Here is a 26750-nt window from a genome sequence, read left to right as displayed (position 1 = left end):
CACCCATGTAATAATTAACACTGTTACATCGTCTCGGCTACTATCTCGGTGAGGATAATGGCCGAGACTAATGGTCGATTCTACGATCAGGTAAATAAGGCACGGTCCCGTGACTCTCGCGTGATCTTTGCCCCGGACCAGTGCCATTCGATGCGACAGTATTTTCCCTCAGCCTTTCTCTCTTTACCTTTACCTTCGTTTCCAGTCACATCTTTGACTCTTTTTTCCTCTTTCTCTTTTTTTCGCTTCTTCTACTGCCTCTATCTCTTTTTATTTCTCTCTCTCTTTCACCCTCACCTAGTGGCGTGACACATGGCTAGCATTTATAGCGCGAGATAGCGCCGGCGGTTCTCGACAGCGCCGGCAGATTTATCCTCCACGGTTATTGGAGTTATACAAAGGATTTTTCCAACTGATCCCATAAAGTATCTGTGCCTGATGCCCTATTATTTACGCGGCCGGCAGCGCGGTCCGATGCCGCGAAAGCGCGCTCTTGCTTTTCATTCCTCCTAGTTTTTGCGCCGGAATGCGAGTGTCGTCATGAGCTTGTCGCAGATGCTATTTTACGCTTCGTCGTTTTCGATTTATCGCGAAATGGTATCTCGACGATATCGCCTATTCATTGAATGAATTATTATTGTGGATGTGGGCATCGATGGTTTATAAACTACGTGAGATCATCTCTCTTTTTGAAGAGAAAATCTCTGTTGGATTTATAAAGATTTGAATGTATCGATATTTTTAGTCTTATTTAATATTCGAAATAACTGTTGATAACAGTTATAAGAGAAATAATACAATTTTCTTTTAGAACTCTTGTGACATACGCGAAAGAGTCATGCATCATTTTTATCGTGCGTACTTTTATACACAACAAATACTTGTATCGTCTACGAATGGTACACATTACCCTGCCCCATCATTTTGTAGTATTTATTCCAACGTTCGCTCGTTCGTTCATCCATTTGTTTGCCAACGACGAGTTTGTACCATACTGTTCGGCATTAATGGATGGCCTCTGTTTCCGTACGTTTTATCGCCGACTGGGGTTCGTAGGTATCGTCCGAATAGTAACCAGAGTCAAAACTATCCGTAGCATTGATCCAGTTCTGTCGAATATACATGGTATAGCTCCACGGCTCGTTATCTACCATGATCCTGTCTTTAAATTCTTTGGAAACGAATTTACTCACAAATTTTAAGAAGATTAACGCAGTGGGATAGAGAGAAACGATAAATTAGCAGAATATCGGTAAAATGTAAAGCATACATGTTGATATTATCTATATACGTGAAAAATATTTATTAAATAAAAAAGATATTAAATATATATAAATGACAATCGTTTTGCATTGCGTTAATTAAGTTGTGTATTGTATTACAAATTTTAAGTTTGACGATTTTCAGCATATTTTATAGATAAATGTTCGGATTAACTTACACCTCACGGATTGTTTTCATTTTTACATATATTGTAGAGGGTACATTCCTAAGTAATACACGCTTTGAATTTTGTGGCGCTTTCTTTTGGTTTTAGAGATATGCGATTTTGAAGTTTCACGGTTTTAATGCTTTTTCTCAGATATTATAAAGTAATGTTAGGAAAAGCGAAGTTTGTGTACATTGTATTTGTTGTAGAGCAGACGAAAAAGTGTTTGTTTACATTTACGAGATAGGTATACGTCATAGATATTTTGTCAATAATGTGTTAATAATGTGTTTCACAAAATTCGAAGCGTGTATTACTTAGGAATGTATCCTCTACAATATATGTAAAAATAAAAATCCGTGAGGTGTAAGTTAATCCGCACGTTTACCATTTTATACTTTTTTTGTGCACTTTAATTATTAAGAAAACGGGATATATATGTAACAGTGAGGAAAATATGTTTTTTGCTCGCAGGACTCGGAAGGCGACACACCCCTTCACGACGCGATCTCTAAGAAACGGGATGACATGTTGGCTCTGTTGTTAGACCACGCCGCAGACATCACCCTCACCAACAACAATGGCTTCAACGCTCTGCACCACGCTGCTCTTCGTGGCAACCCAAGGTGAGTGCTTCGCGTTTTCAGATGTGACGCTTTTGTCCGCGGCGCTGAATGCGCCGTCGTTCTAGAATTTAACCGTCAGGTAGCGAGAGCAATTTGCAGCGAGCTGCGGCGACCGGAGAAGGAGAGAAAGATACCGATAAACAGCTTGCGCCGGATAACAATGACGCTTCTCGTAACTAATGGATCAGTAGTATCTAAGCTGTATTTTGAGAATCCGCATAGTTTTGAAAAACATTGTGTTAATCTTGAGTGTATTCGACTATCATTGCATCGCGAATGTTAATTTATATCTTACGTTATTGTGACCGAAACTTTAGTCGACACGATAGAGATATATTTTTTTTTTTTTTTATCCGAAACACACGTAGCGCTTAAGTAAAATGTTGATCGATGAACAACGGGTTTTTTGACACGGGACCTTTACCGCGAGAGGGATTACGAGCGGGAAGATTTTCCAATGGCATGTCCAATCGGCTGTTCTTTCTTTCGCTTTCTTTGTTCTCTTGTTCGACGGATCATAAAGGAACGTCGAATCACAGATGTTCCCGGAGCCATCGTTGTCGTCGACGTTCTCGGCAAAGTCTAATCGACCCGGTCATTCGGTGAGATAGCGAGTCAATTTTACCTCGATTCTCACCTCTCGTCCCGTTCAATTTAGCCACGCAGCCTCCCGGAGCTTTTCGAGATTTGCTCACTTCTAGTTATTACTTGGAGGCAAAGACGGAGCGAATGAGAATGAGACGAGCGGATATTCCGATGATGGCAATATCTAATCTGAAACTACGTCGCTCTTCGACTGAAGTAACAATATAACGGCGATTCGATTTGCTTATTCGCTCGAAATGCCATTCGCAAAAAAGGATAATATTATTTATATTAGCAATCTGGTAAGGTGTTTGCTATTTTTAGGAAAGAGATATGTGTCTCGTTCTCGTGACGACTCTGCTCTTTTCCCGTTTGCCATGTCCTTTTTTTCATGCATGAACGTGGATGTTTTAATAGATTTTCAAGCTCCTCGTATGGTTACATTGTCTTACTCTTTTATACTTTTCTCTCGCATTCCTTTTTTTCTCTACTAGCACAACAACAACATGCCTTTTTTAGATAGGAGTCAAAATATGCAATGACAGCCGCTCACGAAGTAAGCGCAATGACAGAACCAATCAGCATCGCGGAAAAGCGACAACAATACACTTCGAGACTTTCGAGTATCGACTTTACATGCCTTTTTTAGATAACTGTCAAAATATGCAATGACAGCCGCTTACGAAGTAAGCGCAATGACAGAACCAATCAGCATCGCGGAAAAGAGGCAACAATACACTTCGAGATTTTCGAGTATCGAAACATGCTTAACATGCCTTTTTTACGGAGGGATCTCTTTTTATTTTTTTTTTGCTCTGTTTGCACGAGAGGTTCTCTTAAGCATTTCGCGCCTGCTTCCGGATGTAGGAAATGGAGGCAACGGATGCATATGGTACTTCTACAATCACGGTTACGAGAGGCACCTTCTTTCAACCTCTCAACCGTATCGTGCGAATGTCAACGATTCGCAGTTGCTTTGCGCTTCGCGACGATGTTATCGCTGATGCAACAGGGGAATTTTCATCGTGCAACGAAAAAGAAAAGATACCGGGATTCGCAGATCGCTAGATTTCCTTGAGCTCTTTTTTCAGCAATATCATATAATAAATAATAGAATTAAGTGGACACAAGTTTGTGTATCACAGTGTATCTTTGTGAAGAAAGATTTGAAATCTTTTCGGTACCGAGAAAATTAATTAGTAAACAAAAATTCCGCGAATATCGGAAAAGAAGCTAGCCTTCTCTTAAATATTAAACGACACTAGAATCTTTATTCATTAAGGCGTAACTTGTGTTGGTACAATGTAATCTCATCTTACGATATATTTTCATCTATAAAGGAATTTTCTTTATAAAGTTGATTACGCGATAAATCCTGCTCAGCCATGTTGTTCTAATTGGTAACAAAAAAGAGTAAGAGATATATCGTAGAACAAATGCCTCTGATAAATCACTTACACGCATCCGTTGCCATGTTCACATAAAACAATGCACGCAACGAATTTTTGCCCTTGTTCCTTTGTTATCAGCTTAGATCACGCGCGACGAGAGATTCTCGCGATTAGACGGCCGATCGATAGATTCGTATATTGCACCGATTGAATGTATTGTGGTTCAATTTACCACCTACGTCATGATCCGTGACGCGCGATATGAGAAATTAGCGAGAACCCGATATCGTTATGTCTATTCCGATCTCTCGGAGCAAACAATGAAGGTAATCGTCCAAAGAGTATCGATGTCAAGAAACGTCAACCTTACCGCTGGCCTCGCCCTCGCTACGGCCGGAGGTTATAGCGAGTAATTATAGCAGTGATCTTAACATAGGAAAGACGCTCGAGGGTGACTCGAAATTAATTCAGACTAGGATAGTTCGCGGTAAGTGAGTACTCGAAACCGATGAGGTTTACTTTGCCTGTCATTATATAGATCTAGAGAACGTTTCAAGCAGGCACTGCAATCACAGAAACGTATTAACGTCCGAGATAGATAGAACTTGGTTCAGACGCGTTGTACAATCAAGGATAGTTTGCTTCCTCGCGAAGAAGTAGGGATTTCTGCTTCAGCGAAGCGAGTCAAAGACCGATGCAGGTCGACGATGTAAGGATAGCGATTGCTCGATCCGAATGCGGACTTAAAGCGTCAGCGAATAGGTGTCTGTATTCGTTAGACCGGTCGCATTCCTAAAGTACACTTAGATACTGACCGAATGCAGGGTATATTCACTGCAGCCCAATCTGCTCTTCCTTTTTCACGCCGCGGCATTCTTTCGCAGTCTCGTTCCTGATCATAGACGCGCAGAGCCTTTATATATATATATATATGTATATATATATATATATCTTTCTTGCTCTGGCGGCTTTTTTCTTCGCGTCTCGCTCTCTGAAGGAAAGCGCCGGTTCCTCTCAAGACCTGTGCCGTGGTGCTCTGAAGCCGAACGAACGGACGTCCGGAGACGTAATTTCCTGCTCTCCTGGTGCAGCCTCTCGACCCTCCTCCCCCCTTCCCCTTCTGCCGCCTCTGCCGCTTTGTAGGGTACATTCTCCGAGGGTTGTCGACGAAACTTCTCTCGTTTTCCACGCTTCTGCCCGCAGCCCTGCACGCTCCCGTATTAAGGTCGACTGGCCAAACGTGGTTGCGAAGCATTCGCAAAGAGAAGCGGCAACATTTGCAAAGTATCAATCCATGACACTGATAATCGAACGTGTTATTTTCGTCATATGTGTTATTTACGATGAAGTGTTTTCTAATTCTGAAAAAATTTGTGTGTTTTCAAATCGCATTTTTAAGTAAAATCTTGGATTTTTTTTATTTCTTATCTTTGTGTTGTTAAATATTCAAAATATATATCGTGCGAATTTATTACTAAATTGTTAATTATGTACTTGCGTTTATTATTACTAAATCCATTGTATATTTGTTGAATATTTTCGAGGGATTACATTGCCGCGTAACATAATAAATTTCCACTCCACTCTACGGGAGCGTGGCAGCGTGAAACGACCGTACAATAAATAGTGCATCAGCGTTGCATTATCGACGATGAGTATTCTATGAGCCCATAATATTTTTACGGCTATCGAAACGCAACGAACCCGATTGCAATCAATAATGCTTTACCGTTGCAAAAGTTGAGTATGGTCAAAGTGTTGGTCAATATGCGGACGCTACACTGGAAGGGCATTAAAATTGGTCGGTTATGTTATCCCTTTGTTATTGTCAGGCTCGCAATAGCCTGTTATCCAACCGTGATGGTCTAATCATTGTCACAAGCAGAGATACAAACGCGCGGGTCATATACTAAATTCTACCGCATGAATCGTATCGTTCCCTCTGGCGCTAAATATTGCGGTACCATCTGCGTGTCGACAACTGATTGACGTAAATCACGAAATTGACAGTTTAAATTGTCATCCTTTGTAACGTCCATCATTTGCGAAACAATGATGTAACTATCTCGCGTAACGGATTCGCATTTTGAAAATAGATATATAAATAACATAATAAACCCATACACGTAAACGCGCTACCAAAAATTGCCAAATCTCTCGGATCGATTCCTAGTTTACAACGTGCGCCTGTGTTTCTAATTAATTTCGTTAAGATCATTTTTACGCGGATTACCGTGTTTCACGACGTCGTTTCCTATACTCGCACATTTCGTGCGAGTTCGACACGTTCACCGATGTAGCGAGACCGTGACAGCCAACCACAAAGTTATGTAACACTAATTCGAGTTCACTCTGATGTCTCGTACGTTGATCATGTTAGTCACACACGCGGTACACTCTCGGTGCCGCTGATCCAGCAACGTACACACCGCACGCTCGTGAGCCGCTTTGATCTTCCTCTCGTAGAGCCGCGCTCTGATTGTGACACGCCGAGTCAGAATAGACCGCGCAAGATACCTCGCTCTGGCGGTCAATTCCGTTTGTTTTGTTCTATTTTGTCAGGACGATAGTCACGTATGTCTCGCCGAAGAGCTTTGCCGAGACGAGAGAGTGTACGGCGGCGGCAGCGTGATTAAAATTTCGTTACCACCTAGTGTCTCTCTCGCGACTGATTTCGAGCAGCTTTGTGCTGCATTAATGCATCGTCTATTCGTTTAGATAGTTACCGGGACCGGTTCTCCTTAAACGTGAGAGACAGGAACGACGGTGGTTATTTATTCGGTTCACCGTTATTCGAGTCGCGTTCCGGATTAGAGACAAGTTGATCTCTACGCAAATGCGCTTAATTGTCGTGAGACTTCCTAGAATTTCATTCAATCTCCTCCAGAAAGATAGAGAGTGTGGCGCGTTTCGTTTAAACTGTTATCGCCGCTTCTTCTTCTCCCCCGAAGGGGTAAAGCACGGAAGAATTCATTTCACGGACTTTCGAGTTCTGGCAGGACTTTCGTATCGAGCTTCGATTGGTATTTCCGAGCACGCTCGGGCGCGAAGAAGTAGCGGTAGAAAGTGGTAGAAGAAGAAGAAGAAGAGAAAAAGACGAGGGTGGAGAGGACAAGCGGCGAGGAAATTCGACCGTATATTTCGTTCCGCGCGCGAAGACGTTTCGATCGACAGCCGTAAACTTCGAAATAGTTGTCGGAATAATTAGCTTCGGTTCTCTCACTACCGGAGGATGCTCGTCGCAGCTAAGTCGGGGTTTCACCGTAGGAGGCACGGGCACGGAAGGGGAATGCTCGCGAAACGATGCTAACGATAAAGGCTGGGGATAATCATTTAAATAGCTCGTCGAGCGCAAGCCATTTAATTTGCCTCGGCGAGAATCTAATTACTTGCAATAGTTTGTTAATTTCATTCGCCTACTTTGCTGCCATTAAATAGTTATTACGGCACAATGGCGGCGCGAGGGACCGAAAACAATGTCCGTCGCAGACGGATGCGGGATGCTGTACAAGGAAGCAAGTTCGAGAAGTTTCGTAAACGACCACGAGCATTATTTAATCGTACAACTCCTGCGCGCCGCATTAAGAAGCACGTAACGTTCGTTCAGATCAATTTCAGCTCGGTTGGCTTCATAGCTAGATTATTAGAATAACTTATTATTTATGTCTGTGCATATTAAACTGATCAGAATTGGCCGAGAGCAGTCTGCCCTAGATCGTAGGCTGCGAGTTGCTTTAGATTGTAGCGAAGCAGGTATGCGAATGCGAGGGAGAAGATTAAAAAAGAACATATGTATTGTATCTGGAAGCAAGTTTCGAGAATAATGGATCCCACTGTGTCTCACGTTTTCCATAGGATTTTATGTACCCGATTTTTCGCAAGAGTGCAACGCGAGCATTCAATTCGTATCCCGAGTGTTCTCGTGCGTGAACGAACGTAAGCTTCTTTCGCGAACGGGTTCGTCGACTCGATTCATCGGTCACTCTACATCTTCGCGAACTCCTCGCGTTAGCAGAAATGACAATGGCGAGAGTAAAGTGGATATAATACTTGTTCGTCTCGTCTTACAATTCGCTCACGCTTACGTATACAAAATACGCATCAGTCCATGGCAAGCGGAGTCTCTCATCCGCAGGCGCATTCTCCGAGGCTTAAACTATAATGGCACGCTAACTACAGCCATAGTCACTACGGCACATAATAACGCGATTGCACCGCAGAGCCGAGAGCGGCCGATAATGCGTGCCGCGAGCACGCGTACATACATCTCGTGCCCGCGCGAACACGAGAGAGAGAGAGAGAGAGAGAGAGAGAGAGGGAGAGAGAGAAAGAGAGACGTGCCGCGAGCACGCGTACATACATCTCGTGCCCGCGCGAACACGAGAGAGAGAGAGAGAGAGAGAGAGGGGCAGAGAGAAAGAGAGAGGTGGAAGATACAGCCGCATTATATCTATATCGAGTTATAATAGTCCTCGTGTTAAATCGCATGAGAGCCAAATCGCTTGGAACTAACCCCAGAGTATTCCCGCACCTCCTCGATCTCTCTCGTTGTCTCGCCTCGTCTCGTCTCTCCGCCCCTCTTTCCCCTCTACCACGTCGGCTTTAGAAAATAATATTCCGGACGCTTTTCGCTAAAAATTATGCATTCAACCGTTGTCACCGTTGGAGCTTTCCTTTTTCCGCGCTGCTCCCGATGGTTCTCTCTTCTCTTTTTTTCTCACTCTTTCTCTCTCTTTCTCTCTCTTTCTCCGGCCCATTAATTAAGAACTGTAAGAAGCCACGACTTCTACAGATTCGATCGAATTACAACGTTATATTCTCAAAAATATATCATTGGTGAAGCCATAAAAAGCGTCAAGCTCTTTCACAAAGACTTTATCATCCCCTAAAATCGTCTATTCCCATAGAGGTGTAAAATATCGTCGCAGTAAAAGCTCTTTTTAGTACAATAGTCATTTTCTAATGATGGAAAAATTCTCGCATTTCTTTTTCTTTTTTTGGCTTATTTCAGCGCATGCTCGAGGAATATCGAGCTTGGAAACATTTTCAAAGCTCGAGTTTCGAATTTATCACGCCTCACTAATTCGCAACAATAAAGCAGCTATTTTTATTCTCGCCGCACAGTAGTTAGACGGAACATCGAGTTTCCAGAACCGTATTTCTTGCGAGAAAATTTATTTGCGCTCCTTAGTGGGATGGCCAGCTTCGCCGGATATACGCGCGTCGAGAATTATTTCCCCAGAAATGTTCATTACGACGGTTCTACTATCGCAAGATTGATGGCGGATTGAGCTATTCTACTCTAACAATTTTGCTCATGATTCTCTTTTCCAAAAGTTTAGATATGATATTCTTTGGAGGAATGTTATACACAAATATTTTTCTTAAAAAAGAAAAGTGCTCAAGTAATTCGAGTAAACTCTTTAGCCTCTTAATGTCGGTACCTTGGCTGACCATAATCTTGTTTAACTACTGTAATATTTTTTTTTTCTTTGTACCATAATATTGTTTTTATAAAATTGAAATTATAGTTAAAAATAATTAAAGATAAATAATTTATATACTTTTTAATCTAGACGTTTTTCGCATTTAATTCAGGATCGTAATATTCGTTTTTCGCGAATGTCGTCGCCGAAATGATAATCAAGGGTCTCATTACGCGAAGCAAAACAGCTCGGTATTTCATTATATTCACAGCCGGCTTCCTAATTTCCTTCCAGCGAATGCACGCCAAGACTCTCGGCCGAATGGCGAAGCGGGATGCGCTATTTCTTGAAAGGATTCACGGGGTTAGAAAACATTCCGCGAGACGTACGAGCCGCGACACGGGGCTTTCGTGCAAGGATTTGGCTTCGGATTAAACGACCTCCCGTGAATTCGCGGCGTTCCCTCGTAAATTGCACCAAAGAATCCGATATTAACGGTATAGCTGGGACGAGAAGGAGGTTGCGCCGGGAGATCGTGGATGCGCGTGGTCGGCGGTTGCTCGTCTCCCCTTTTACCTCCCCTTTTCACTCGTCAAAGACATGGTGTGCACCGAGGTGGAGGGAGGTATATATATTAATGCTGCTTTCACCTCAGACGCCGACCGAGCTGACAAAGCTCGCCCAGCGCAGTCTGGCGAGCCCGAGGTATTCCAACAAGAGGATCGGATGCCAGCGATGATTTTGGGTCGTATAGATACGCCTGGCGAAATCGTCCTAGCTCGCTATCTGCGTTGTGTACTCTCGTAAACGAACGTTCAAAACATAGCCCGCAATTGTAAGATCCGGATTACGTTGCTATGGGAAGCAAGCACGTCATGGGAAGATACGAAATGCGCGTAATTATATGAAGCGATAGTTTGAAATGATTGTTTGATTCTATCAACACGATTGTTGTATACATGATTATTTAATATACAATTATAAAAAAATACACTATTTTCGCGGGAGATTAGTAATTATGAAAAGATGATATCCCTTTATGGGATGGTCAAAAGTAATAACGCATTTTCATGTTACACCGACGCTCGTCGATTCACACGTACAATTTCGCAAGATGATCGTAAAAGGTGACGTCAGCGTTTATCAAATCTTTCAAAGATTTTGACTCGGGAAGCCAGAGTTTCCAAGTCGCTGGACCGCTAAGCCGTATTCCCACCTCTCCCGACTCTTCTTCTCTTCCCCCTTAACTCTCTTTTCCTTTTTTCTCACCCGCTTTCTGCTTCTTTCTCTCGATTCTTCCTCCTTCTTCGTTCGCCTTACTTTTGTGCGCGCGAGTTTCTTTTTCCCTCCGCCATTACTTCGGAAATTGGATAGTTGCTTCCAATTCTGCGCACAGAACCGAGGGAAGGAAGCGCGGTGCAGCATTCCTTTGTTTCTTCTACTTTGTCTTTAGCCCCGTCGAAACTTTCGTATCCGGAGTTGCCTCAACTTTTTCTCCTATGCTGCGTCGATCCTTCTCCTCGCCGCGGATCGTCGCGAAACTTGTTCGGTTAGCGTCTTTATCGCGCCCCGCTTGATTGTCAACGCGATGGTCGAATAACCGCGATGTTTTTTATTCAGCAATACTTGCTCGGCTCCATTATCGATTTCCGAAATTATTCTCATTTTATTCGAATATATAAATATTCTCGTAGATCAAAATCCTTTCGAGAGGCAATTTTAAATCAGCTGTATGTCAAATATTATCATAATTGTTTTCGGCATTATTAAGTTTGATTACGATAGAGCAACATTTCAGACAATTTTCGAAGCGTGTATCGCCTCCACGTGCGTCCAATGTAGCATCGTATTTCACGTCGCCGCGCTGCAATTCAGCAATACTTGCTCGGCTCCATTATCGATTTCCGAAATTATTCTCATTTTATTCGAATATATAAATATTCTCGTAGATCAAAATCCTTTCGAGAGGCAATTTTAAATCAGCTGTATGTCAAATATTATCATAATTGTTTTCGGAATTATTAAGTTTAATTACGATAGAGAAACATTTCAGACAATTTTCGAAGCGGCCCTTTATCGCGTGTATCGCCTCCACGTGCGTCCAATGTAGCATCGTATTTCACGTCGCCGCGCTGCACCGGCGGGGTAAGTGATTTCGTTTTAAATTCGCCGCACGCGTTCGTAATTAGTTTAACTTCGCCCCGAGAATTTATTAAGAAGGGAAGAAGGTGGCGCGAGAGACACTCGAGCAGCTACCGTCGTACTCTTTTTCACGCGCGCTGTTCAACTCCTCCGAGGAATAGGTACGTGCTTGGAGATTTACCTCGACTACCGCCCCGTTGTTTCCGCCAGAATTATTCGAGAGAGATTTTTAAAGTTCGAGAGCACTTGGGAGAGTCCTCATACCGAACTACGGCTACGCCGAAGTGTCTACACGTGTTTTCGCGCACGCGTGCCCCATTCGCCTCGGCCATTTTGTCCCCGATTGTCCCTCGCTGTCTCGTCGCCGATCGTGGATTATGGGGTCGAAGAATCGCGCGAAGGGTAGAGACGAGAAAGGAGGATCCCGGGACGACGATCCGCGCATTTCAACTAAACAGGTCAGAGCTTCCGTCGTCGATGCTTCCCATGTTTCGGTTTAAATTGCGAATTGTTTTTACTTGACACTAATTTGATATAAGAAATTTCAGCGTGTATCTAATAATCCCCTTGATAAAGGTGTGGAGGAACGATTGATAATTTCTTCAACTTTGAAAAGTGACAAGTGTCAACAAAAGACATTAAATACGTAAAGTGTTGCGAGAATAGCACGTCTCCAAACAATCCTTTCCGCCCAGTCGTCAAAGAAAATGCGGTATAAATAGATTCTCCTCAGTTCGCACGGAACATCCTCTTCAATATCGCTCTTTCTATACGCCCGGTAATAAATCGCCGGCGAACTAATATTCCTGCGGCGATATTGCTGGTAATATTACCATGGTAAATGATCTCGATCACCATTCTCGAGGGAGCCTTCCATATCGATATTAAAATAGGAATCCACGTAGCCCTCGAGGAGGCTAATTTAATTTAACGTTTGCAACGTATTCAACGTATTCGTTGGTCGTTCTCGCGCAATGACCGATTTTACAACGCGTTTATATAATCGCGGAAATATTTTTGTTTAATTAAAAACGCATATATTTTTGCCGCGCGAAAATCACGTAGCTACTTCCCGATTTATTTTCCCAGCCTTATAAAACGCGCGTTCTCTCGCCAATTAATTGTAACTATTATTTTTTAAGACACTGCGCGTCCTTATTAGGTACAGCCAGCTAATATAACCGACGAGAGAGGAACGATTAAGCGATATTGCGCCGCGCGTTTGCAAAGTAATTGCGTCTCCTTGACGTAGCGCTTCTCGACTCTCTAAACGGATCGGTTTCATTTCTGCTCTTCTCTCTTCAAGATACATTCAAGCGTCTAGTTAAATCCTCGTGATTTTAAATTTAAATGTAGTACCGGGAATTGTCGAGCCGCGTTTTATAGGATCGCGCTACCGCCTTTACGAAGACGTCATTTACCGGTCTTCGAATCAGTGATACGGAGGGTAAACGAGAGTCGACGAAGGCGACGGGGAACGATAGAAGATGTGTAAGAAAGGGAGAAAGATCTAATCTCGTAGAGATATCACTCTGCCGTTGCAATTTCGCAATCAATCGCTAATGCTCAAAGGGACGCTGTCTATATCAGCTGATCCTTTATCGCCCTTATTCCTCTTCTTGTTCTTACTGTCTCCTCGCCTTTTTCCGAGTGAAGCGATTATTTATAACGCGCCACGTTAAATCGACGTCTCTCGTTGATATCTCGAACGATTTCGAGAAACCGAAACTTCAGCCCGCGCGATGTTTTCGAGAACATAGATCTAGCGGAGCGTGAGTGATGACGTTCGTTTTTAGGTCAGCGTATCTACGGGTTTGTAGTTCTAAATGTATACCAAAGATGTACGCGCGAGATTATGTTGTCAAGACTGGCAAATGGATGACTTTCGTTACGCTGATTTAAGTCTCGCGTGTTGTTTCTAATCGAACGATGATTACGTTATTTGTATTTAATGCCGCGGAAGCTAAAGTGATAGACGAATGAAAATATGTCAACGGAGCTATTTTACTTGGTCCATTAGTTCGCTCTATATTATTATGAAAACTTTCTCGCTATTTCGTACCGTTATGATGGTACGAAATAAATTTCGCTAAACTCGGCGGCAATTTTATCGTCAAAGTTTGAATGTTGAAAGATGTAATGATGGCGTGGAAAATGCGAAAAGTGGTAGATTTTAAGAGCGCACTCATGCGATTTTATCTTACTTAAAAATTCTAACCGCGCATTTTCTGGTTCCACCTCGCGCGAGCGAGCACGCGCGCACATCTTTCCGCTCGGATGTTCCTGCTTACTTGTTCGTTATCGCAGGAAGCGATCTCCGCCTCCCCCCCCGGACGACATGGAGGTGCGAAATGTAAAATGGGCCGTTTTATCAAAAGCGAAATTCGTCCGGAGACTAAAATTTGTCCAACGTAGCGGAAGCCCCGGATTACGATGGCGAACCTGTCTCCTTCTCGCTCCCGTTCTAGGTTGCTCCGCATCTCGCTAGCCTCCATCTTCTTCGTTCTCTCGTCCCAGTTCCTTTCGTCTTCCTCCTCCGCGAAAAAGGGTAACAAAGTGTTAAAGTTTTAATCCGAGAAGGAGCGCGCGGACGAGGAGCGAGAAACTGCGGGTGGGAAGCACCGTGAGAGGACTGGAGGGAATGAGAAATAGAAAAAGGAAGGAAAAAAAACAAAACGGAGGCGCGGAAGGGAGGAGGTAAGAAAGAAGAAGGCGTTGGAAGATTACGGGTAGCGAGAAGAGGACGAAACGACCGAGTAAGGAAGGAGTAAGGAACTGCGATAAAACGAGGAGAGCGATCGTAAGGAGGAAGCGGGATAGGGGAGTCGGTGCCAGAAAAGTCTTTGTAATCGCAGTTTTCTACTTTTTCCTGGAGTCGCGACGGAGGGTGAGTCGAGCCTGGGAGAGGTGAATCTAGATTCCAGGTGGGTGGGTGAGGTAGATGGAGCGACGAGAACCCAGCGAGAGAGAGAGAGAGAGAGAGAGAGAGAGAGAGAGAGAGAGAGAAGGAGTGAGAGAGGGTTGCGCTGGTGCTGCTGGAAAATAGAGGCGGCGAGTACGCGGAGGGGAACGGGGGACAACCTCGGTAATAGCAAGGGTAGGTGGGTCGGTGCAAGGGTGTGCTTGAACAGGGATTTACGGAATTTATCACTTGAATTCCCTGTAAAGGATTAGCAGACATTCCCTCGCTTCGGCGAGACGTAGGGGGTACTGCAGTGGGTTACCTATGAACTTCTTGGGGGTGATGGCGTTCCTGGCTCTGCGGATGCGACCTGCCCCACCTACGTGTGTCCTCTCGAATCTCGATTGCGGTCGTTGAAACATATTTGGTTTTATGAATTTATACTGTTAATATATAATTAATTTTTTTTTTTTTAATTTGAAAGATGTCGCGCAACATGATATTATCTCTCACTGATTTTTGTTGGCTCGTGTGTATGCTATATTATAATATTATATTTTATTCCAGACAAAGAAAATGTATGGAATTCTATTAGAGATTCTCACGAATTAAAGTATTAATATTAAGGACGTCACACACCTACTTTCTATAACAAAATATATCGTTGCATTGAAAGATAATCAATCAAGTCATCTTAATATAATTAACTGCCGTCGAATTATTTTGCAGTATCCATCTCGTATTGCGCGAGGATCATTGCCACGAAAACGGCCCTTTTTAGAAATATCTCGCGATGCTATCGGATTTCGAGAGAGTATTCTCTACCAGTTGGATTTTCTCGGGACAACCCTCCGCGCCGTATCGCCTGCATTTTACGAGCTTCGAATTGTCCGATGGGGCCCAGGATTCTCTCCCTCTCTTTCTCTTTATCTATCTATCTATCTATTCTTGGATTCCGTCACACGCCGCATGAAGCAGCCGTGCGTAGTCGGAGGGTCCGGGATCACAGAGATTTTTCTTTACGATCCTGGAATTAGAGGCGACGGATCGCGACAATTCTCGGCGATTCGACCCCGCGATTTTTCAATCCCATCTCCACACTCAATCTGAGAATTACGATGTTGCCTCGACGCGTTCTCGAAATAATATATGTTTATGCTCAAATCTTTCTCCACGCGAATTGCGTGTTATATCGGAGTTGCAATCTCACGAAGCATCATAATTCCAGAAGACGAATTATTACTGCAAAGTTATAAAATTTGCGTAATGTGTATTGTCTATGAAAAATTGCCGGAATTTAAAGTGCGGCACAGCTGTTTCGCACCTTATTGCAGTATCGATATACGCGTAACTGCTATATTACGGGCTATAATTTACAATGCATTGAAAGTGCGTGCAGCTACCGGAAGCACGCGCTTGCAAGAGCGTTTTTTTTTTTTGCAACTGTGTGGATCTGCCATCGCGCGACAGAAGGACAAAGTCATCACCTAGAGTGTGTGCGGATTCATGGCGAAACGTTATTGTGTGTACCGTCGATTCGATCGATCCTTCCCGCTTCTCTACCGATTTGCTCTCACAACATTTCGGAGGGAAAATATCGACGGGGATGAGTGTCCGCGTCCTCTCCCAGTCTCTTTTTTTCTCTCTGTTTCTTTACCGTTCCATCGCGCCCCGCGTTCGTATCAATCGACAACAGTCGTGACCATCCCGGTGGGGGCTAAAGAAAGCAAACCTTGGCCCGATGTCTCCGCGCGCCCCATCCATCCTGTAACGTAAACGTAAACACATATATATATCTGTATATATATGTGAGAAGTTCTATTCGAGCGGTGACTTCACCACGTGTTGGGGTAATATATCGACTGTTAATAAAATATGAGAATTCTTCCTTTTCTCTGTATATGATTTTTCACCTCTCTCTTTCGTCGTGCGAAAAAAATCGAGGGTCGAATGCGACAGGTGCGATGAACAATGTTTTTCGCCGGGCAAACATTCGCTGGAAGGGTGGACAGATTGTAGTTTTTACATTTCTTTCATTTGTAACGACAGTTATCTTTCAATATTCCTCGTATTTGACGCAAAGATTTTATTGTAATTTGAAGACATTTTTGTGGCAAGAGCCAAGTTTTCCTCGAGAGCAGCCACTTTTCGAAACCCGTGCGTTCAATTTTGCGGAAAGACGATCATTTTCTCGAAGCTGCATTTCTCGCTTCTTATGAATTCTTCGCTGAAACTGGCGAGGATCGAGTTAATGCGCGCGGGAAATGAAGGAGGGCGAAACTTGGAAACGATGCACCCGTTATTAGAATTACTCGCCGTTAAGGAAGAGAAGACCGGTGGTGGAAAACGCGGCGCGGTAGAAGCTGAGGAATTATTTCGCGGCCTTTCTAAGCGGCGCGTAATGCCGACGAGCTCGTCGAATAATCAAGATGCGCGTTGCGAAACGTAGCGTCTGCAAATTCCCGGGGTTTCTTCGCGAACCACCTCGGAAGTAACCGCCCTCGCGTAGAGCGGCAACGCACGTACGAAACTAACACAATCGCTCGAATACTCTTGTCCCGCGCGCGCGTTTACATAGGCGGCGAGGGAGAGATGAGGGAAGGAAATGTTACATAGAACCGTGTATATAAGACGAACACGGCCATATCGTGCGCGGCACGGCAATTCGAACTCAAAAGCTTCCAAACATCTTCAATATAAGTTAGGGAACTGTACTTAGGTTACCTTCGTAACCAGGCCCCGCATACGAAACAGTCCTCGAATAGTTGCGCGGTACTCCCCCTTATTGCAAATAGTACATGACTTCTTGCCTCGCATCGCTCGCTCCCTTCACCCTTTAATTAGTTCTCAAATTAATTGGCCGTTGCGCTTCGGAAACGAATCGAAATATCGTCGATGGCATGCAACAACGAGCGGTCTGAATTCGATAACGGCGGTGGCTGCGGGATTCCACGAGAAACGTTCGGAGAATCTTTTAGGGTGTTTCAACTCGGACCGATCGACGGGGTTAATTTCATTCCGCGTGCGATGCGTTGGAATGATGTTGATGTTGTTGAACGCGCGCGGCCGAGTTCATTAAGTTTAACGCTCGCGTCGCCTGATTACGGACGAGCAGATTTAATCATCGCAATTTCATGGCCCGCCGTCCGCGATCGGTGTTATCATAAACTGTCAGAATATTTGCCACTATAATAGGCGCGCGCGGGCTGATTCAAGGATCCATTGTGTGCGCGACGATGCGTCGAATTAATTTGACGCTCGACGAGAGCTCGGCTCACTCGTTATTCGCGATTAACGTAATCGATCCGCGATTAATAATACGCACTTATTAATAGACGCACTTGACGCGCGAACCGTATCCCCGGTTCCGACAAATCAGGAAACGTTTTCCGAAACTCGCGTAATTGAGAAATTACCCGCGAGCGTGGGCATCGTACGGGGATGCTTCGGGCTATTCGCCACGCCAGAGTGTGTGCATTTCCGCGGATAATTAGAATAGTTTACACTTTGCCGAGCCCTCAGTGACACAGATGCGTCGGTCGCATTTGCGCCTCTTTCTCTCCATCTCCTACTCTCCACGATGCACGTAGCTTATGTGCAGCAGCTCGCTTGGCGTACACCCGCATTTGCACGGCTATGTAAATACACATTATAATGACAACCGGCCGGCGCATGGTACACGGCTAACGCTCGCCTCGGCACAACGGGCGTTACTCCTGCTTTCCGGAAGTAAATCGAAAATCTCGCGAGGAGACATAGGGAGATTACGGCGCAATCTTCGGACTGCTGTCTTTTGAAAAAACGAGTAGTACGCTACGCGATAATATTTTGCCATTTTATCAGAAAATGAAGCCGCAAAAGGTTATTAACTGTAAAATATTAACGCAGTGTCACAAAGAGAATTTTTGCAGTGATATTAAAATTGTCATATAAAAGTTTTCGGATTTTTAGATGGATATTTAGTCAGTTGTTATTTTTGCCTGTGTATTTTTGGTGCATACATACACATATTCAATTTATTTTTCTATTCTACATTTTTTGTAAAAGCTTATTATTAACATTAGTCGTTTAAATAGATAAATAAAAATGTTTGCTTGTGCAAAGCTTACGTGACATTATACTTGGACATAATTTAACGTACAACAAACTCTTGATCGTTATTGAAAAATCTCATTTTTTAATTAGATATATATTTAGTGTTTTTTATTAATTTGAAAACTTTAATGTGGGCGAGTTAAATTTGCGAATCTGTGCATTTTACCCGAGCGAGATTGCTCGCTCTTGCTTATCTGCATTTTTTTTTAAGAAGAAAGTACGTTATTTGGCGTCTCTTATCTTCGAGATACGCGGAGGTGCACACGCCGGCCGGAGTCAAGAATATTTAATGGGGCGTGGAAGAAGCGTCGGCAAGCGCAAATAAATTCGCGGTGAGTTTATCGTCTGTGAAAATGTACCTTCGATTCCTCTCAATTTCACGAATCCCTCCGGCTTGCGTTTTCGTATCGAACGCAAAACGAATTTTCATTGTCACGCTCGGCGGGGTAGAATGGCTCGCCGATCGTGATACATATTTCGCGGGGGGGAACGGGCGGTATTGCATCGATACCGAATCGCCGATCCGTGATACTTTGTAGAGAGCTCCGCTCCGCTTCCGCGCTATCGTCTACGTATATTCTCACAGTTAGCGATCCATTCCGCGCGGGATTTCGCGTCGTGAATCACCATTTGATCGGACGGATGGCGATTTGTCGTTTCGTTTGTACGCGTTGACCGCAGGATCGCCGGAAGAATGGACACGGAAGTGCTACCCCCTGGCGTATCCACGTCGATTCCGCATTCGGAGCCGCCCCTATTTATCTCCCTCAGGTTTTTCAGTCGTCTCAGACGAGTCGTCGAAAACTCGCCGGGCAGACTCGGGAGGGTGAATTCGTCGCTCGCGTGCATCGACCAGAAATTGTTTCCTCGGAGCAAGCGGGAACCCGTTCGGGGTCGCACAATGTAACTCCCCTCCCCTCCATCTTCCCGCGGAAAAGTTTTTCCGCGTGCCAGCTTCTGGACGTAGGAAAACATTCCTCCGCGCCGTCGACGTTCACGTCGCCGTCCACGTCGGCGTCAGCGCGAGCACGACGCGTGCGAGTTTTCTGTTTTGTCGGAACTACTTTCCCGGAAGAGCTTGTCTCATTTCTACCCCTCGCCACTTCCTCTAGGCCGGTTTTTCCCTTTCCTCTTTGCTATTGACGGTGAATTCTCTTCCTCTTTCGCATCCCTTTCTCTTTTGTCGAAAGCGCTCCGAGTTTAAGAAAGTTGTCCCATCCCTAACGCAAGTATGACACAAGTGAATCCGCCGAAGCTTTCACGAAAGAGCACGGGAATGCTTTTCTTGCGTCGCGTCGCTCTTCGTCGTCCACGTCGACAATTGACCACCGAGATATAGAGTTGGCGTATGACCTTGGCTAAATATATTAAAGACTAAAGAAATGTATGTTTTTCTTGGTTCTTCAAGAAATTGTCAACGATACATCGCAGACTTTATTTGAGTTAAATTACGTAACGTGACACTCGCATGCGGGACTCTAAGATATCGTCGCGCGGGATGCCTGGCTTACCAAAGTTCCGTTTCGCGGAACTTGGAGTAACTCTGCCGCCGTCGATGGGAATCTCGAGGTGGGTGAAGGGGCAAAGCATCCAAAGAGGCAAAGCGCAACGAGTAACTTGCGAGACGGCACAGCCGGCAATTCCGAGCTTGCCGAGAACTTATACTTTCGCCGGTTGTTTCTTCCTCTCTTTTCTTTCGCGCCTCTGTCTTCCAACCCTTTCCTTCGATTTATCCGCCCGTTCTCTTCTTCATCACGGGTGCGCGCATCGACGAACCCGCGATTCATCTCTGTAAATTTGTTCCGTGTCACGACGATATAATCGTCGACGACGCGTATCATCGGTCTCGTTTTAACGAGTTACTCCGCACGGGCGTGTGTACACGCACGGTTAACAGTCCGCGGATTCGCGCAATTACGAGCTCCGCCGCTCCGCCAATTTGATCGCGTGCGATCGTCGAAAATTACCTTGAAATGGCGGGCAGAACTACCGTTCGCCGATTTACATGTAAATCGGTGAACACAGTGAATAGCCTCTTCGCGTATTCTCTCCTCTCCCATCGACGGCGTTTTTTTTTTCTATTTGTTTTCATCGTTGGCGCGCTTCACCGAAGTGTTATAATGTGCGAATGGGGAGAAAAAGGATATATCTCTTCAACGTAGAGAGAATCTTCTCTCGCAGTCGCGATTATTCGCTGAATACTCCGTGCGAGTTATCACTGGAATGATTTGCGGCGCATGGAGGATTCCGGCTCGCGGTCGGTCGATGCGGGCATATAATGGGCCCGTGGAAATTCGCTGACGTTATAGAAATCTAGGACGAGTCTTAGAGGAAGCGGCTCTAGAAATAAGTGTTTAACCTCGATCCACCGCGCGTCGTATCCATATAACTATTCTAAATCCAGTATGCAAGTGAAGTAGATAGCTGATAGGGGAGATAGCAGATAGCGAAGTGCAGCGTTGCATGCATCCATCTGTGACGGGGGAGGGGAAAGAGAGGGAGAGACGATGTCGTTCGGCGGAGCGAGGGGAATCGAGACAGACTCGCTCCAAGTAGCCTGAATGGACACGAAATAGGTCGAGTCGATGTTGCCTACGTGAGCTGCCTCAAGGAGAAACATTCGTAATGCTCGCCTTGAGGCCTGATATCGGCCCGGATGCCGCGAGGCGGAAATAAAAAAAAAAGCACGGCGCGCAGGTTAGTTAGAGATAACGTATACCGGGATGTTTAATGCATTTATCGCCAAAGACTCTTTCTTCGTTAGAATTGTTTACAGTATATATTCAGATTTCGCGGATTTACATAATTCCGGCCGGATAATATATAAGCGAGCTGAATAAATAACCGAGGAACGATAAACAGCGCGTTTTACTGTACAAAGGAAAAGTGCATTTTCTAGTTGGAATACCTCGCTGTGCGAAATCTTGGAGAATTTCAGATCCAAGATTTTCGTTGCCGCGCTACATCTACGAATGTATCGTGAAATCGCATTTAAACTTACAGTCATTTCGCGAATGTCGCAAGAAGAAGACAATGAAGCGGAAATAAAAGGGATCGAATGAGGGAAGTTTGTACTTCGCGGGGGATCGTGATCCGAAATAACAGTCACTTCGATCCGCGTGGCTTAAGTTTCAAAGTTCGGAAATGGTTCCGCTGCAGATTGAACCTTATATTATCTTCAGGCGAAAGGATAACGATTCCAAGCTTGAAACCTTCGTCTTCTGAGGACTGCCAAGTTGTAGAAAGATGAAGATCCTAGAGAGGGCTGTCGATATTGGTCGCAAGAGAACAAAAGTGATTTTCAAGAAAGAGAATTACGGAAAAAATTAGAAGAATAATATAAAGTTTGTACGATCCTTATGGCGAGTGAGATTTTCTTTTTACGAAACTGCATATAATATTATTCCATTTTCGCGTGTAAATTGTATTTCCTTGTAACCTCGCCTCGATCCTCGCCGCCTCCGGGATGGCGTCGTGTCGTTTTTCGAACTTAATACGGTAACCACCGCCGCGCAGGTAGTGGACGATCGTTGATACCGCGACCGAAACGACAGAGGCGGAGGCAATGGCTGCGGTCGCCGGCATTAGGGGTTTTAGGGAGGCTTTGCAGAATCGGGGACGCGGAGAGGTGCAGGCGGGCGGGAGAGGGATGCCAGAATGGAGGGCCAGCTCGGGGATTTTGGTCGGGGGTCGGACCGAGCTTGCACTGTTCACGGCGATTAATTCATTGCCGCTTACCGCATACTGCTTTTTTCCCCCCCCCCCCCGGCTTCCTGTTCGTCCCGACCCTTCCTCCGATCCTCTTCTCCGTCGTCCCGTGCCTTCTCCTCGGTTGTCCGGATTCCGGGCTGCCGCGCGCACTTCGAAGCAGTCTAGGTGTTCTTTTTTTTTCCCCTCCTCGAACACGTACTGTTCGGCAACGTTGTCCATGGCTGGCCGAAGCCAGCGAAAGCGGCGAGGATCGATGCGGTTCGCCATCTCGCTTATCTGCCTATTCGCGATGCTCGTTATACACACACGCGCGTGCATTCGCGTCGAATTTAACCGGCCGTTTTGCTCGCGGGAATTTGAAATGCAAAACGGAAATGCGAGCGGACCGAGTGCCGCGTGGGATTTTCTGCGGTCGCGAACGTCCCCGTGCGCTTCGCTGTCGGCGGTGACAGTGGTGATATCGGTGCGGCGCGTTAACATTTTTTGATTTCGCCGAGGCTGTCGCAATTGACGAGAAGTTGATTGGTACAGCGTCCAAAAAAGCGTTCGGCGTAACATGCCCTCTGTTCGCCGAGCTAAATCTATTGTCATATTTAAATGGCAAGTCTATTTATTCTTTCCTATATTTTATTTTACTGGCATCTTTATACGGACACATCCTTTAATTTTTACATATGTAGTCCTTTCGAGTACACAGTTGTGTATATATATGCGAGACGAAAATTATTCATCTGCGATTAAAGTACGATGAAAAAATAATGAAGAGTGATTTTATTACGCTTCACGAAAGGGTTTAGCGCCGGCAAAAGTTGGACGGATTAGTATCGATCTCTCTCCATGGCGTTTGTATATCTCGATAGAATTTTCAGGGCGTATAAAAGAGGGGGCAATGAGAAAATGCGCTTTCAATGACGTATCCGTCAGTTCAGCATTATCGAACAAAGCGCGAACGAGGGGGAGTCTCGGGAATTACGGTTTCATCCATCGTGCCACGACCAAGTCAAAAGAGAGAGATTTCCGGTAATTTCCGCACCCTAAAACGTTTCCGCCAATGGCGCCAGATATCGCGGAATAGCGAGTGTGGCACGACGTGAGTTTCCTAAGGCCGCTGATTTCTATGAACTGTGATTTATCGCCTTTCAGGAGCCCTTTCGATCGTCGCTGCGCGAGAACGACGACGATGACAACGACGACGTGATTCGGTCGCCGAGCGAGGCGTGTATGTGTGTGTACGTGTGTGAATCACTTCAAAATTGTCGGCGAAAAAAAAAGTTCCGCGATTCTTCTCGTTTCGTCATTTTCAGGCGCATCGATCCACGATAAATTTATGTCGGTCCAATATTTATGGTATCCATAAATAAATAATTCCAGAACGCACGCCATCCGAAATGTGTCCGCTCGATGCATAAATAATCGATGGGGAAAGGATATCCGTTCTGTAGAACGGAACATCCATCGTGCTCGTATGCATATAGAATCTCTCTATCGCGAAACTTATTTTAAAATATAAATAAACAAAGAATATGGTACAATGCAACCAATCGTGTATATTACGTGAACTATGTTGAAACGCGAATTGATAGAGTCGTGAAATAATTGCCGAATTGATGTTCAATCGAGCGATGCGTACGAAGTGTCGTTGGACACCTTTATAAAGGTAATCTTGATAATCCGTAGTAAAAGGCTGCGATAACAAACATCAATTTTATCCCTATAATGGCCGTGTTTTTTTTTTTATTGCCCTCTGTCCCTCTTCACGCAGCGACCAGCCAGATATGACCGCCAGATATCCTTCGTTATTCGCACGCCCTGCCTGATTTAGCCCGGTTTTAGCCCTACAGGGCGCGCCCTTCGCCATCTTTTTCCCTTCCACTTTTTCCCTCGTTCGTTTTGTTATCGTTGTTTCGCGCCCCTCCCTCCCGTCGGGTTTATCCATCTGTTACCCTTGCGACTCTTTTCTCCCACTTCGCCCTGGTTTTTCGGTTTCTGGGCAAACATCTCTGTTGGCAATTGAGCGGCTCAATTTTTCACCCCTTTAGAAACACCCTCGGTAAAAACTATCGTCGAACCATACTCATGTCCCAGCGGGCTTTGTGTCTAGAACCTTTTAACCTAGCATATTGCCGGATTCAAGCCGAGGATTTGACAGAATAATGCAACCCTGTGCGCAATCAGTTTAATGACAATGGATTAATTAATCATCGTCAAAGCGCTACGACGTATGCTGGGAAAAGTCGTTAGGGAAATTGATTTTAAGGCTTCTGTTTAAACGTGTTTGCAAAAATTTTTTATGCTCGTCATCGTTGTTTGCGTGTATAAATATATATTTTATTTCGTAAAATATTTAAACCACGAAAAAAACAAGAAATAAATTTATTATACAATAATTTACAAGCGTAAATATATTTTGTCGCACACAAATCATATCGATATTATTTTATAAAAATCTAGAAATGTATTAAAGGCATTACACATAATTCAAAAATTATGTTTTTTTCTTTGACAAAAATTAATTTTAATTAATATCTTTGAATCTCTTATATTGATGAACTGTATAATCACAATCAAGAAAGGAGATATGCAATATTTGAAATCTTAAATTATTGATTTCCGCGTTTCTTTGGGCCGCGGAATTTTATGCGGCACCTTCAGGAAAATTGGCCCGCGAGGCGTACGTACTGTTGGCACAAAGAAAGAAGAGTTTTATAAGGCAAGACCGCGGAATATCTCATAAGATAAACCAATATTATAAATTATTCGAATCCATTTCAAGGAGCCGGCAAAGGCGAGGCCGCGAGCGAGCGGTGGTTTCCGTATAATGCGAAATGGCATAATAACTGGCACGACGGCGACCTTCCATCAGCCGCTGCCATCTTGAATTTACGGAAAAATTATCTTATCGCCTCATCTCTCGGCGTGAAATGAATCCCGGCCATTTTCGAAAGCACGGTGAGATTCCTTCTCTCGGTGAGGTCGAGAAATTGCATAAATTTCATTGCCGGTCTTTTATCATCCTGGGATGCATCTCGAATGAATACAAGCCACGTCGTTTCGAAAAATAATACGTTCGCGCGAGATGATCTCTTTAAATTATCGAGATAAAAAAGAACGCGTCCGGCGTCCGTTGTTCGCGGCAAGAATCTCGCATTGTTGGTCGAGAAGGCAATCGATAGCTTTAACGAATCTTCAGACATCAAAATAGTTTCTGTCTCTCGCACGGAAGCGATTTTAAGACCTTTAGATACTGCGAACGCTGTTGCGGTGAATGCACATTGAATGCCATTCAGTTAACTACGGAACAGCTTCTCTCGTGGCTCCGTATAAGGGAGGGAGGATTTCTCAAGATAGATCCTGCGGAGAGGTCGGCCGATGCCGCCACAACACCGCAAGGCTCAACTCGGATGGTCGCATGGGGATTTGGGGTTTAACGTTGGTCAGGTTGCACCAACATGCCTCGGAACACCTTATCTCGAAATCGCCGCGATCTCTCGCGCGCTGGCCCGGGCTATCCCAGAGGATCGTTCCAACAGCTGCTCCGGTTCGCCGCGATTAACGACGGCTTATAAAACCAATGTCCCTCCGTCTCAAATTAAGGACGAGGTACGACGCGGCTGCTGCGCGCGAAACTCTCCGCCGAATCTGGAAATTGGATCTTACAACGAGCTCGTCCCGATTATACGGCTCCTCTGTCCCGGCTGTAATTCCGTTAATCGGTCGTTGCGGATTATTGAAAATAATCGCCGGACAAAACTTTTCGTAACGCGACGAAATCAATGATCTTGACGCGCATCGCTAATCTATCTCTTGTCGCAAACATACGACGTCGCTCTGGAATCTGATTAATTACTGCGCATCGATTCAAGGTTAACGGTAAATATTTTCCTTTCGCCCAGCACTTTTGTAGCTCTTGATGCCGAGCGAGAGCTTCGAATACGCCGAGAAATAGCGAACGGTTGATTAAACAGCGCGGCGCGTGCTTCGCCTCGAGTAATTAAAGAGCTTCTCGCGCTCGCGGATCTTTCTAGTACGCCGAATAAACTTCGTATCCCGGTTTGCGAGAGAAACGAAAGGTATCTGCAGACTGCAAAGACTACGGCATCTATCTGGCTTCTTCGCGTCTTCCTCTCTCTCAATCACTTCTCGCCACACATATTGTTTGTCTCTCTTCCTTTTTCACTGCTGCCTCTCTCTCTCTCGTTCTTACTTTTGCGCGCGTGAGAAGTTGGATTAGATAAGTTTGCCATTTAGCTAGCTGGGCTTGGCTTAGCTGATTCGTGCCGAGTCTCTCTCTTTCTTTCTCTCTCTCTCTCTCTCTCTCTCTCTCTGGTTTCGGTTTTGTTTGATTTGCTTCGGTTTGGTGCGAGGAACCAAGTCTCCCCAACTGTCTATGAAGTGCCGCCGTCGTTCAAGTGGTCCCCGACTGTTATTGGCCCAGCAGTTTCA

General features: G+C 44.7%; 1 protein-coding gene across 2 annotated transcripts in view; it reads left to right on the top strand.

Annotated features, from left to right (window-relative positions):
- LOC115244501 (E3 ubiquitin-protein ligase MIB1) overlaps positions 1 to 26750 on the top strand; it is a 385741-nt gene that overhangs the window by 50183 nt on the left and 308808 nt on the right. For both annotated transcript variants that reach the window (XM_029822193.1, XM_029822194.1), the window contains exon 9: positions 1904 to 2055. In XM_029822193.1, the coding sequence (XP_029678053.1) occupies positions 1904 to 2055 (152 nt within the window). The remainder of the gene's footprint in view (positions 1 to 1903; positions 2056 to 26750) is intronic.

The sequence above is a fragment of the Formica exsecta genome, unplaced genomic scaffold (assembly GCF_003651465.1).
Source record: "Formica exsecta isolate Colony F162 unplaced genomic scaffold, ASM365146v1 scaffold82, whole genome shotgun sequence".
In the NCBI taxonomy this organism is placed as follows: Eukaryota; Metazoa; Arthropoda; class Insecta; order Hymenoptera; family Formicidae; genus Formica; species Formica exsecta.
This window is presented reverse-complemented; position numbering and strand designations above follow the sequence as displayed.